Raw genomic sequence first — 14067 nt, forward strand, 5'->3', positions numbered from 1 at the left:
CGCATTGCTACTCAAAGTTAAACAGTTACAAACATTTAAAAAACTGATAAAACGAAACAACCAACAATGACATAAAACAATTATTTAAATAAAAAACAAAAATTAAAAAAAAATATTTAAATAAAAAAATAACAATAAAATTAAAAATAATACCAATGATCAAACTATAACAGAAATAACAGTAACAAAAAAAATTAAAAATAAGAAAAGAAAGAACTGCAATTTATTTAATTTAAATAAAACAACAAGTTCATAGTATATATTAGCACACCCCATTTTTACCCTAACGAATAAGTTTTAATACATGGAGTGTCTCATTTTTACATTTTTTGAGTTTTTAAGGGGATTTTCTAACTTTTGGCGCAAATATTAATTAACAAATCATTTACTACATGATTACGTTATTACAAAAAATAGGTTTTATTATCTATACCGATTGTGCGCATTTATATTATTATTATATTTTCTTAACTCGTTTTAACTATTTTAAAAACGTGATTTTCAAACACGGTTGCTGTTTGAAAATCACGTTTCAATACAAAGCAATTCGAAATTTGTTATGTTCTGATAACCTTACACAACTCAGCCACTTCAAACACTGGCTATTTTAATGGGATTGGTGCAAGATAAGCAAAGCTTTACAGCCAACCATTATTCTTATTATCTTCCTTACATCATGCCAGAGAGCTTCAAATGGCCGTAGCCGTAATTAAAACTACTAGTCCGGAAAACCAACTATTGAAATCTCTGAAACAGAGCTAAGGTGGTGTTGATTCAAACAACGAGACGGTGCAGTTGCAAGTCAATCACCAATATATTAATGGTACCTTGTTGGAAAAGCAGACTTTAATCTAGACAAGGGAAGATATAAAGAGAAATCAAAGTAAATAAAGTGGATTTGATATGTTTATCTAATAAATTATTAATTTTACAAAAAATAAGAAAATTTTTCAAATAAAGTTACATTTTCCAAATCAAAAACTAATAAAATCTGTAGACTACAATCGATAGTGTATTATAAATAGAAGAAAATTGCTGAAAAATGCAAAATAAATAAAAACACAACAGTTGATTGTGGTTAATAAAGCCATCATTGATCGATATCAATATTAGTGGATGTTCTCTTTAATTGGTCAGAAGAATGCCTAATTACTCTCCCAATAAGTTGCACGGCATCCTTTTTGGTTAAATTTTTGTTTGACATCAAAGCAGCTTCTCATAAAAACAACAACACATAGTTCTACAAGATAATAAAATAACATTTACTTAATAACATTTCATGTTCCAAAGCCAAAGAAATTAAAAAAAAATTAAATTCTTTTTTTTAATAAAACATCATTTTTAATTTTAAAAATTAACCAAACACAAAAATAAGCTAATGAGAATACAGTTATAGCGTTACATAGACTTGTAAACTCTTTAAACTTTTTATCTTCTTTAAACCGTTCATGCTGTATTCTGACAAAATACAGCATGTCAGTTGTCAGTCTACATATATAAAAAAATGATAAATGCCATACTGTGTACATAAATATTAATATTCAAGTTTTTTTTGAACCATAAAAAATTGTAATATTTATTATAATTAGCAAAACATTTTTAATTGTATAGCCTGGATTTTTACCGCCAAATAATGATAACTGTTTTACCTGCAAAGAAACGATGCAATATACATTGAAAATGTTCATGAAAACTTTTTGAAAATATTGTAATAATAATTAACATATAATGGACCGTCCATAAATTACGCAATGCTAAATTTATTTTTAAAAAAGGAAAATTTTTTTATAGGACTTAAGGCTCTGCGAGGGAAAACTTGAAGGCTAAAGATGGTTTCTCGATATAAATACTCATCTTTGGCAGATTTTTTTTTATTTTTTTATTTTTTTGGTGCTCCAAGAAGTCCTAACGGTCTTGTCACAGAGCACCGCGGAAGTGCATTTAACCAGGAAGTTCACGCCTCCTTCCTTACCGTGACGCGAAAATATGTCCAGAGCTCGTTTCGAACCTGGATCTCCTGCTTATAAAGCAAGCGTTCTAACCACTGCGCCACGGCCGCTAACTGATGATAACTGCATCCAGCTACTGTCTTGTAAAAGGCCTTCTAGGCAAAGACTTTAGGGGTAAGCAGAATAGTTCTTGTTGATCAGCCTTGAACCCCTGGTTCGAGGCTGATTAATAGATGATTGGCATAGATAAAAACTTTTGTTATTATCTCAATTTTTAACACAAACAGTCAATATTCAAACTCGCTTTCTAAACAATTCATTTACCTTCTCAACTTGAATTATGTCTTGTTTCTGATCCTAGTTAGTGCACAGTTTCTCCCCAAACACCCTTTGGTACTTCTGATCATGGTTTGACCTCTCTAAGACTATTATACAAGTATTACATATTATATCTTCATCATCAGAATCTTCCTATCATTTTATCACCTCTTACAACTAACTTAAAGCTGACTGGCACTGTTTCCGTGACTTTCTTTGTTATGGCCCTTGGGTAGAAGTTAGGGTTGGTAAAAGATTAATGGTTAATAAAAATTAATCGTTTATCAATTAATTTGTCAAATAATTAATTTTTTTGCTTTAAAATGCTATAGATGTTTCAGTTTTTTTAATAACAATTTGTTGTTATAATAACAAAAAAACAGAAACAATAACAACTGTATTTGCTTTTCCGGTACCGGTAATAAAGTATAAACAAATAATTCAATGCGACGTTAGAGAAGCCTAAACGCCATTTACAAAGTCGTCTGGAATAAATTGTTGTTGTAAATGCAATGCATTTTAGTGAAGCTGTTCCAAGCAGTGAACGCCTTAGAGATGAATAATAAGTTAAAAAGAGTTTAGCAGAGTGAGATAAAAGTACAAAAGGACAGATGTCCAGTGGAAAACTTTGTTCTGACGCCTGAAAGCATTTTTGTTTAGAAAACAAAGCGAAATCATTATACAAATGTAAACATTGTTCAGTCAAAATTAAATTACATTCATCGACTTCAAGTTTTTTATATCATTTAGAGCACAAACATAAAATTTTTTCGACCAAAGTTGTTTCAGAAAAGATAAAATATACAGCCAAGTATATTTTTAGTACCGTAATTTTGGGTAACTTTGCACAACCGTGGGTAACATTGCACAACTAAAGTCAAAGATATTTTATTCTCTAGCAGTTAAAAATTTTAACTATAACTGCAAAGCACTTTTGAAGTCAGCTGTTCATTCTAGTTTTATTACACAAATAGTGTAAAAAAGTCATTTCAACGAGTTTTCTTTCTACGCAAGTAATTTTACTTAAACATAGGAAAAAGTCACACAAATAATTTCTTGCAACTTTTATCTGTTAAGCCGATCATAATTAGACCCTAAGGTAAGTAAACAGCATAACATGCTCATCATAATATTAATTTGAATTATTTTATGTTTTAATGCGATTGTCAGTATAGGTGAAGAAAAATTACTAAATTTTGTAAATAAATTACTATTTCGGACTAAACTGGGATAACTTTGCACAATGTGCAAAATTACCACAACTGTCTTTAATTATCTAAAAAAATACTTTTTAAAACTTGAAGTAAATTTTATATATAAGCATAATTATTACATATATTTTTATTGTTTTTATTAACATTTTTTGCTTATTCCTAAATAACACTCATGTTTTTTCCAGATGTCAAGTTGTTACAATGCCAGAAAATATAAAGACTATACAAATAATGACCTATCCAAATGTCTTGAAGAGGTAAAATGTAAAAAGCTGACACAAAAGCAAGCTGCTGCTAAATATGGCATCAGTCGAAGAACAATTTGTTATAAATTAAAAGGAAAACACAACTTAAAACCTGGTAAGCCATACTTCTTTTCCAAATTCGAGGAGGCTGCTTTTGTGAAGTGTACTATTCAATTGAGTGATTTTGGATTTCCAATTGGTAAAGAAGATTTACGTCATATTATGAATAATTATCTAATTAGTTCAGAAAAAAAAGTAAAAGAGTTTAAAATCTTTCCTGGACCTGATTTAGTTAACTCATTTTTACAAAGACATCCACAACTTACAAGTAAATTTGTGCCAAACTTAAAAAAATCTCGAGCAATGGTTAATGAAGAAATTTTAAAGATTTATTATATTCAGCAATTATCAAAAACTGTACAAAATGTACCTCCAAGCAACATATATAATTACGATGAAACAAATTTGAGTGATGATCCAGGTTCAAAAAAATGCTTGGTAAAGAGAGGTAATAAATACCCAGCAAATATAAGAAACACTTCTAAGACAAGTATTTCTATTATGATATCAGGTAATGCTGCAGGTGAAGTTCTACCACCGTTTGTAGTTTATAAAGCTGTAAATCTGTGGTCAACTTGGTGTGAAGGAGGTCCTAAAGGAGTCAGATACTTTAACACTAAAAGTGGTTGGTTTGACGGAGCAGCTTTTGAAGAGTGGTTTTTTTCTATAGTTTTACCTTCTTTAAAAAAAAAATCAGGAGTTAAAGTTTTGTTAGGCGATAACTTATACTCTCATATCTCTCCATAAGTAATTAATGCCTGTGAAAAAAATGAAATTCTATTTGTTTGCCTGCCACCTAATAGCACGCATATAACTCAACCTCTAGATGTGGCTTTCTTTAAACCTTTAAAAACAGCTTGGCGTAGAATTATTACAGAGTACAAAGATTCTCCTGCTGGCTGCACAAAAACATCTTTTGAAAAACAACATTTTCCAGAACTTTTAAACAAGTTATTGATTGCTATAGAACCAAATCAGGTTAACAACTTAAAATCAGGTTTTAGAAAGTGTGGTATTTATCCAGTAAATGTCAATCAACTTCTCACACAATTTAGAGAGAGAGAATTGTACGATAAAGAATTTTTAGAAGACAGCTTTAAGATTTTTTTACAAGAAAAATATAAAACCTTGCAGTCTTCAGAAACCAAACAACGAAAAAAAAAGCTTTCTGTTCCTGCAGGAAAAAGTGTTGGCACAGAAGATTTAGAAAAGTTTAGTAACAGTTTTGATATTGGCTCAAAGCTTGCAAAGAAAAAAAAACTGAATAAAAACACGAAGAGCATAAAGTCAAAAGTTCAATCTGAAGAAGATCCGAAAGAGTGCCATGATCACAATTCTAGCTCAAAATCATTGAATAGCATTGAAAATAAACTTGTCAACAGATATGATAAGAATGAGAAATCAAGCTCAGAAAATTTGAAACATGTGAACTTTTTCCTTGACAAATTACAAATGCCAAGGAAAACAGTGCTTATGTGAAGCCAATGGTAATAATATTAAATGCTTGTTTGACACACAAGAAAATTTTTATGAATGGGACAATACTTGTTTCACATTAAGAAGCCTCAAAAATTAACCTAAACCAGAGAACTTTACCTCTATTAGACTTTCATTTCTGTTGAAGTTTGTTTATTTAGCTTTTATTTTTTATTTTAAAGATATACAATTGCCTACATTAAAAGAAATATTGTGTTTTTAGTTTTTAATGTGGCAATGTTTCTTTTATCATGTTAAACTTTTTATTAACCAAAACAATGGTAAATCTGATTTTTTTTTATTTTTATTTTTATTCGTCATTAAACTCTTGTTAAAGTTTTCTTTAAACAGTATAATAAAAAGAGTTTAAATAGCAAAATTCATATAAACGGTAAAGTTTTTTTCAAATTTTACAAGACTGTGCAAAGTTATCCAAAACCCCGGTTAACTTAAAACATAATTTAGACACCCATAAAAAATCCTTCTTAAATGGTTAAAAAAATAAATTCTAATAATAACAGTTTTTGAATAGTCCAAAGAAAATTTTTGGCAAGTTTTTATAAATATTAGAGATGTTTTAAGCCAATTTTTAGAAACACAAAGCAAAAAATTTCAACTTTTTGCGCAAAGTTACCCAAAGTTACGGTAGGTACGTGCGTATCTGCGATTTACGGCACTGATTTTAAAGGTAACATCTGTGTCCATTTTTTCACCGCGTGCTCGAAGTAGGTGTCATAAGGATGGATTTTTCTCGTCTTTTTTTTAGAATTTAATATTGACTTTGATAATATTTTAAAAGTAGAGTGTTTTAAGTTTATTGCAATTTGTTTTTTTTTTTGCAGTTACTAACGTTTTTAGTGATTTCATTGCTACTGAAAACTTCGTTCTTGTTCTGGAAGTGAATTGACATTGAAGACATGATGGGTTTTTTTTCTAACTTTTCAGTCAATTTTATATATCTATTTTCTATGTACCTGCCAAATTTCATTTAAAAATAATGACACGCTCATACTCTATTTTTGCACGCAGGAAAGGTACCAAATATTCTACTGTTGTAGAGGTTGTGGGGGGAGGAGGGGTGGGATTCACGATTATGAGCATTTTGTATATTTAAACTTTTTTATTCATTAAAAAGTTGTTTTTTCAGAAGAATGAAACTTTATTAAAAATATTGGTGATTTTTTTAAAGTATTCAAAACATGGTTTACACACACAAAAAAAAAAACTATGCTATATATTTATTCTATATATTTATAAGATTCAAGTGATTTTTTTTTCTGTTGCATGTAATAAAGCTTTTTAAAAAAAAAAGTGTAATAATGATTAAAGTAATATGATTATTAAAATTTTTTTTAGAGCATTATGGGACCTAAACAGAATCATCTATTTTATGGTGAAGTAAAAAACTATTTAGCTTGTAACTTTACAATGCCAACTCATTTAAATATTGATTGTAGAAATGGACATATATTAAATATGTTTATATCCAACAATGAATCATTTAAAACAACTGTTGAAATAGTCAATAAACTTTTTATTTTCAAAATATATAGTAGTCAGATTATGCAACAAGTAAATAGATCCAAATTCTATGCACGTAATTTTTCAAGGATTCTAAACAATTTATTAATATCTTTGCATACCAAAAATTAATATCTGCTATGCCACAACCATTGCATTCAACCACAAGCTCAAGTAACATTGTTTCGCGATCTTCTGTTTTATCTTCTCAACACATCAGTGTTTTATCTGTATCAAATAGTAATCAGTTAACTCCTTCTTTATCTGGTCCCACTTTAAAAAGCTCTTCTCATGAACCACTACTATCCAGGTTGAGAGCTGATCGGTTAAGTCCTAGGAAAAAAGTTTTGCAAAAGAGGTTAACCATTTTGGCAATGAAATGGCAAATAAAAAATGAAAACATAAGGAGGATCTAAAAGATTTAAAAGAAAAGGCAAAGGCCCGGCCATACTAATTAAAATATTTAAATCAGATTATTGCTCCCAAAGAAAAGACAATCCTTTATTTTCGAAAAAAGTTAAAGGAAAAGTATTTGAATTTACAGTTAAAAAAACTTCAAAATCACATTTTTATTTTAAAACAACAGTTGACATTTACCCAAAGCAACTTATCTTATCAAAAGGCTATGTCAAGCCAACAACTTGCTGACAAAAGTTCCAAAATTCTAGTACTGCAAAATGTTGTGCACTTAACAACAGAATCTGTATGCATGGTTGTAGCTATAGATCAACTTCCTGGAGGTACAACTTACGACTATCAGAGTCACATTACAAAATCTGTTGATAATCTTGCCAAGTTATATAGTGACTTCTGCCAGCTACAATTCACTGATGTGCGAAGTACTATTATTGGAAACATAACTAACACGATGAGTGACAGAGTAGCAACAAACCATGCGACAGTTACTAAGTTAAACCTTGTTTGGCAGAAATCATTAAATGAACTAAACTGTCACCTTCACCTCTTGGACACAATGACCAGTTCGTGCAAGTCTTCACTCAAAGCATTAGAGACCTCTAAAGGAAAACTTTTTGGAAGAGACTGCATTGCAGCAAATATTGTTTTACAGCTGAACAAACTTTGCTATAAGGATGGAAAAGGTAGATCTATAATCTTAATCCCACTTTTTTACTTTAACACAACATAATTTTGTGAATTATGATATATAAATCTAAAATATTTTTTTTATTAGCATATAAATGTTACTTATTTCACATGCTCCTTATGCTCTTTAAAACAATTACTTTATGTTATTTAAAGGTGACCCAAAGGGTTTTGTAGCCTTTTTGGACTAACACAAGCTGCCCAGAGGACTGCTATCATGCTACAGAGGGAACAGACTACACATTCTTTTTCACATGTGGTATTTTGGTTCATCACTATGAAATATTGAAGACATTTCTGTTTTCTGGCTTAGCGTTATGTGGAGGTCTGACATATAGTTTGTTTCAAGATTTTACATCTGAAACAGGTGAATCTTTGATATGGTTATATTAAACTTTATATTAAATGTTTCCATTCTTGGACACATTTAGATCTTAAATTGATAGGAAGGGGTGCACCATTAAAGGCTATGGGATAAACCTTTAAAACCAATAGTAATGATACTTGCAGCAATAGTTAGGGGATTATAGATTATTAGAGACAAATACTATGGTTTGTTTATAAATTTTTTGTTTCAGGTTTTTGTGAGTTATGTGCCCGAGCTTTAATTGGAAAGCTACTGACTGGTCCTTGGATAACAAAATTTTATATCACACCAGGTCAGGGACTTGACTACACATCTGGCATTCAGATAGTCAAAAATGTTCGGAACACTTTAATTGAAAGCAGCAAGGATCCTCTAAATCTTATTAAATAAAAAACTGATTTTTTTGGAAATATTATTAAAGATCCTGTTTTTGATTCAATAATCAGCATTTGCCCAGTAACTGATGAAATGAGTAAAACATTAGTCTGAAAGCTGTTGTTAGTGTCATTGGCAGGCAGTACAAGCGTCAGTTCAACATGAGTTTTAATGATCAAATTATGAACCAGACTAAATCAGCAAGGCTTCACAACATTGACTCAGACGAACTTACGGGTATGTTTAGTGCTGCAAAGCAAAAAGCTCCAAATGCCACGCTTTGTTTTCTTTCAAAACTTTGTGCTTGTAAAAATAAAACAACTGCTCTACTCTCCAAAAAGCCTACTGATATTCAAAACAAATTAATATTATGGGCTATTTCTAATGCCAGAAAAACTCGATTTGCAAATGCATAAAGTCATAAAGAAATGATGTCAGAACTTATAAAGCGTATGGCTGACAAAATTCAAAATAAAAAAAGACAAAGAACAAAGGAAAATAAAAAAAAATTTAAAAAATTGTATGCCTAATCAGGTAAAAGAAATATTTCCTGACTTAGAAAATAATGAGGCTTCTAATATTGAAGAAATTCTTATTGGAGCTGCTATTGGAAAATGTATTTGCCACTTGAGGTTTGATAAAGCCACTAACAGCCAAGATGTATATTTTGGCAGACTTCTTAACATTAAAAAGAAGAACAGTGGTATATATATGAGAATGATGATGCTGTCGAGTATGAAATGAGCAACTATCTGCAGACATCATCAGTTGTAATATGGTAATATCATAAAAAAATGATGTGCAAATTGATTATAATAAGGTATGTGTTATTGTAAATCATATGGTTTATGTACTTGCATTAATAGCTTTCATTTACAGATATTAGGTAAGTGTATTGGTTAGTAATATTTTTTCAATGCCTAATGTGTATATTAAGCCCCCTCACTCTCTTTTTTTTGCTGTTGTTAATAAGATTATGAAAAGATTTATAATTCTTTCATTGATTATTTTTATGTATCAGATCTTATTTTAGGTAGTCGGGAAGTTACCGACATTCAACAACCAGGGTTGACTTGGTTGCAACATGCTATGGGAAACCAAAGCTCATTTACTTCTGGCTTTGAGCCAATAGCCTGGCTTTTGATATACTGTTTCAACTTAGAAAGATGACTTTTTGCATGCATGGACACCAAGATGTTAGTGTTAAGTAGTTTAAATCAATTAGTATAGAAATCAGTTATTTTGATTATTATTTTTATACACCATATCTTTTCTTTTTCAGGAAACAAATCAAAGAATTCATTTGGTTCCATTAATATTTCTGTTTTTATGGCATAATGTGTTATGCATCAGAAGTTATTTTAATTTATTTTTAACTTAAAACAAACACCTTTTTTTCTCCTAATTTTTGATGGGTTTTTTTAGTAATTTTTTTAAATATCTGATGTATTTTATCTATCATTGCTAGGTTTTAACTCAGAGCAGGAAAACTGAAAAATAGACTATTACTTCTATGGATCTTTAATAAGTCAGGAAAGAGGTTAATTAATACTTATAAGATTAAATTATGCAGTGATCACATATTTATAACAAATGAGATAATTATTTATTTTTCAGGACATATGCCTTCTCTATTAGTAATGGTTTTGCTATGGTGATTTATATATTTATTTAAAAACCAATTTTTTTTTTTTTAGATATTCTCGAAGGATCGACTTTTTCTATCTTTGGATGTTAACGCTAGATTTGCTTCAAAACTAGGCTATTTTCATAGCAACAATTCTGTTAAAAACATTAATAAGCATATGGAAAACAATTAATTGAGTTTGAATTTTATATTACGAAGTATATTTTAAAACAAATAAATCTTTTATTTATTGGAGTGGGCGTATTATTCGATTTTAATCAAGGCGATATACAAAAGATATTCTGATGCGCTTTTTCTAAATACATGTCTTCATCTCTTTAAATAATAACTAACATGAAATATTATCGCTAATTGTCAAAGTAATTAAACTATTTTTATTATTGTATTTTTTAGTATCTATCATGGATTAAGTCAAAAATTTATGTGGCTTGAGTAATAGTTTTTTGAGTAATAAACAATGGTACGGTGGGGAAAGCAGGCCTTGATTGACGATGGGGAAAGCCTCGATTGTTCCCCAAAACTTTTACGATTGCATAAATCATATCCTTTCCCGACTTTTAGCTCAAGTCATTTTTTTTGCTTGCAAAAAATAGACATTAAAAAGATTATTATTTTCCTTCAGTTCACTGTTTACTTTCTAGAAGGCTATGTACATTTATAATAACGCAACAAATGGACTTCGCGTTTTAATATATAAGCCTATATATGTAAAGTGTTATATAATAAGTATTATCTTTAAAAAAAGTTATAAAAGAAATGATTTTATGAATAAAATTTTTAATCATATAGAAATTGATTTATCTTATTATTATTTATAATTTTTTTAATTCGTTAATAAAAATAATTTTTTTATTTAAACAACATTAATTTTTTTCTGTTATAAGTTGAATAAAAATATAATCGAGACAAAGTAATGCGCTGAAAACTAAACAATGAAGTTCTATTTTAAAACTACCGTAAGCCGAACGCTAATTTTTTGAGTTGGTTGCATTTTTCTTAAGCATTCCTTATAATGAATTTTTGACACTTAAATGGGCATAACTTTTAGTAGAATCATTCGTTTTTTATGAAATTTTCACCATTGTAGTACTGATTTAAAGCTCTTTACAATGATGTATAATAATTAAATATTTGAATAGTTTTAAAATTTTGCACACGTACCTAAAGTATTGCTACCTACTGTAATAAAACCGGTAACAAAGCTGAAGAAGTATTAGCTTGTTTAACAGCTATAGATTGTATTTATTTTGCAACTTTATAGTAAAATATCATAGTAAAATAGGCCAATAGTAAAGATATTAAAAATGGGTGGAAAGCTCAAAGACCTAATATCCTAAATGATCGACATGCTTTAAAGTCCACTGTTATGAGCTATGCATGCTCAATAAAGTTATAAATTGCTCAAGAGCTTCAGCAAAAAAAAAAAAATAATAATAACTGGATAAAGGTTTTCAATTTCTCTTGATGAACAAGAGACTTCAGGTGAAACTAGAAGGCATTTGTGTCTTTATGTACATTGTTCAGACAAATTTTTTTGGTCTTCGAATAATTAGAATAAATGGTTCAATACTTTCAAAAAGAGCAGTTGATATATTGTTATTGAAAAGTTAAATGATTTTGGTTTAAGTTTACTCAATGATATCTTTGGGTGTGTTACTTATTATGCATTAGTCACGAAAAAAATGGGACAAGAAATGGGAGTTACCCACCAACTTTGCTTTTTCCATGGAATTCATCTTGCAGTATGTGATATTCTTTATAAGAAAAAAAGTTCAGCAACAGAAACAACGGGAGAAGAGCTAATTATGTAAAGCTAAATGAAAATGAAGAATCTTGTTCCTACCCTGATAATGAAAATAAAAAATGCTGGAATGAGAAAAGTGTTAGCTTTGCTGATAAGGAAATACAATTTAATGAGAACTATGGTATTATTATTACAAAAGTTCGTAAATTATTAAGCTGTTTAGAAAATCACCACCTCAAAATGATACCCTTCAAAACAATTGTAGATCAGATTCAGGAAAAAAGCTTAGGTCTATCCTAGATACAACAAACAAAATGGAATCATCTAATCAGTATGTAAAAATAATTTTGGAATTAAAAATGCTATTCGAAAAGATCCTAGATATACTCAGATTTGATTTTATCAGAAGAAGAAATAAAACACATTTTTGATATTGTTTAGGCTCTTCATGTTGTAGAGTTAAATATTATCGCTTGTTTACTATGCTATTTGCATAATCCAGATGACTTTAAATTAGATTCAGAGTTACCAGGTAATCTTTTAAAATACCCAAATAGTAATGAAATTGCTAGATTAGCTTGATATGTTTTCAGATGTTTGTTTCTACATGAGGAAGAAAAAGAAGTAGCATCTGAGTCTGATTTTAAATCTACTTTTAATGTAGAACCAATAAGAGAAAAAACTAAAGCTGAAGAATTAGCAGAAATGATTAAAAGAAGCAAAGTATTAGCTTTTTCTTTGAGTGTATTATGTGAATGTGGTAAAATTACTGTCAATGCTAAACGTCGTAAAAATTCGTCTGTGGGAAGAAAATATCATTTGATGACAAAAGTATTCAAAAAGAAGGGACTACTTATGAGTCTAGAGCTTTTATATAATTTTTTTTCTTTATATATAAGTACTTTTGTATATTATGTTTAAAGCTGAATTGGTTTTATATACAATTTTGAACTTTAAAGTACTTTTTCCCAAAATGAATATTTTTTATCGAAGAGCCAGATTTAGCAAATGATACCTTTTAAACTATAGATAGTAGAGTGATCAAATTTTCAGGGTATGTTTTTATGACTTGTACTTGCAACATAAGCTAAAAACATTTGAATCTTTACTTTTAAATCAAGAAATATTCTTGTTTGTATTTTACTTATTTTTTTGACCAAATATTTGGGGCAATCAAGACAAAAATAATTATGTTTTTTTATTTTAAGTTGTAGACCTTTCTTTATTGAGTCTTATGTCAAAGAACTGTAAAGAACTGTTATATATTTCGTTCAGAAATATATAACAGTTCTTAAGTTTTCATCTGCTGAAAATATTGACATTTTTCTTTTTTTTCCACCATTATAACTGTTTGCTGTAAATTTTTTTTTTCTTTCAATAATTTGCATTTAACTTTTAAGACCTTCCGAAAAATATATAGTTTTAGAGCATGCAATGCCAAGTTGTCGTTTTAGATTTATCAGAGGGCATACCCCTCTGTACCCCTTAAAAACTTGTTGATGTTTCTTTTATTTTTAAGGAATAACTATAAACATTGTTTAAACTGTTTATGTGTTTTTACAAACTTTGCCATTGCTAAAAATACCTTAAAAATGCCTAAAATGTAATGTTATCTGATAGTACAATATTTTGTCACGACCGCTATGTCACGACCGCGACTGTTTGCTAGCTACCATTTTATGTACAATATAAACAAACAAAAATGTATTATAGTTAATATTACATCCTCTATAAAATAATTAAAAAAATAATATTTTTAAAAATAGTTAAGAAACAAAATTTGTTGAAAGTTTTTTACAAAAAAAAACAATATTACTTCAACAAGTTCTGTTTCTGTTTTTACGGCTCTCACGACCGCGACGGATTTTATTGTGACATAGCGATACAACTATAGCATAAAATTTTCGAATTTTCAATAAAATTATAATTATAGTTTCCTAATGAAAAGTAACATAGAACTGAAGTTTCTTCAGATTTTGGGGCTTCTATTACTAGTCTCTCATAAACAAATTTTTTATAAAAAAAACTAAAAAAAAACACAGATGA

The 14067-nt window shown here is 29.0% G+C and overlaps 1 protein-coding gene and 1 long non-coding RNA gene across 2 annotated transcripts; both read left to right on the forward strand.

Moving 5' to 3' along the window:
- The first annotated feature begins 508 nt into the window (after nucleotides 1-508).
- LOC136089332 (uncharacterized) lies at nucleotides 509-5452 on the forward strand. Its single transcript, XM_065815296.1, has 2 exons — nucleotides 509-3366; nucleotides 3667-5452. Exon 2 carries the CDS (start codon nucleotides 3667-3669, stop codon nucleotides 4531-4533), a length of 867 nt encoding a protein of 288 aa, XP_065671368.1. The 5' UTR covers nucleotides 509-3366; the 3' UTR covers nucleotides 4534-5452.
- A 494-nt stretch (nucleotides 5453-5946) lies between these two features.
- LOC136089333 (uncharacterized) lies at nucleotides 5947-10495 on the forward strand. Its single transcript, XR_010642959.1, has 6 exons — nucleotides 5947-7883; nucleotides 8044-8254; nucleotides 8466-9449; nucleotides 9663-9984; nucleotides 10098-10169; nucleotides 10327-10495. It is a non-coding gene; the product is annotated as an uncharacterized LOC136089333 (long non-coding RNA).
- Nucleotides 10496-14067: the final 3572 nt, after the last annotated feature.

This window comes from Hydra vulgaris, chromosome 13 (assembly GCF_038396675.1).
Source record: "Hydra vulgaris chromosome 13, alternate assembly HydraT2T_AEP".
Classification (NCBI taxonomy): Eukaryota; Metazoa; Cnidaria; class Hydrozoa; order Anthoathecata; family Hydridae; genus Hydra; species Hydra vulgaris.

Bases quoted from the DNA above. Each gene is read 5' to 3' on its own strand.
- LOC136089332 (XM_065815296.1), top strand. From the start codon at position 3,667: ATGTCAAGTTGTTACAATGCCAGAAAATATAAAGACTATACAAATAAT.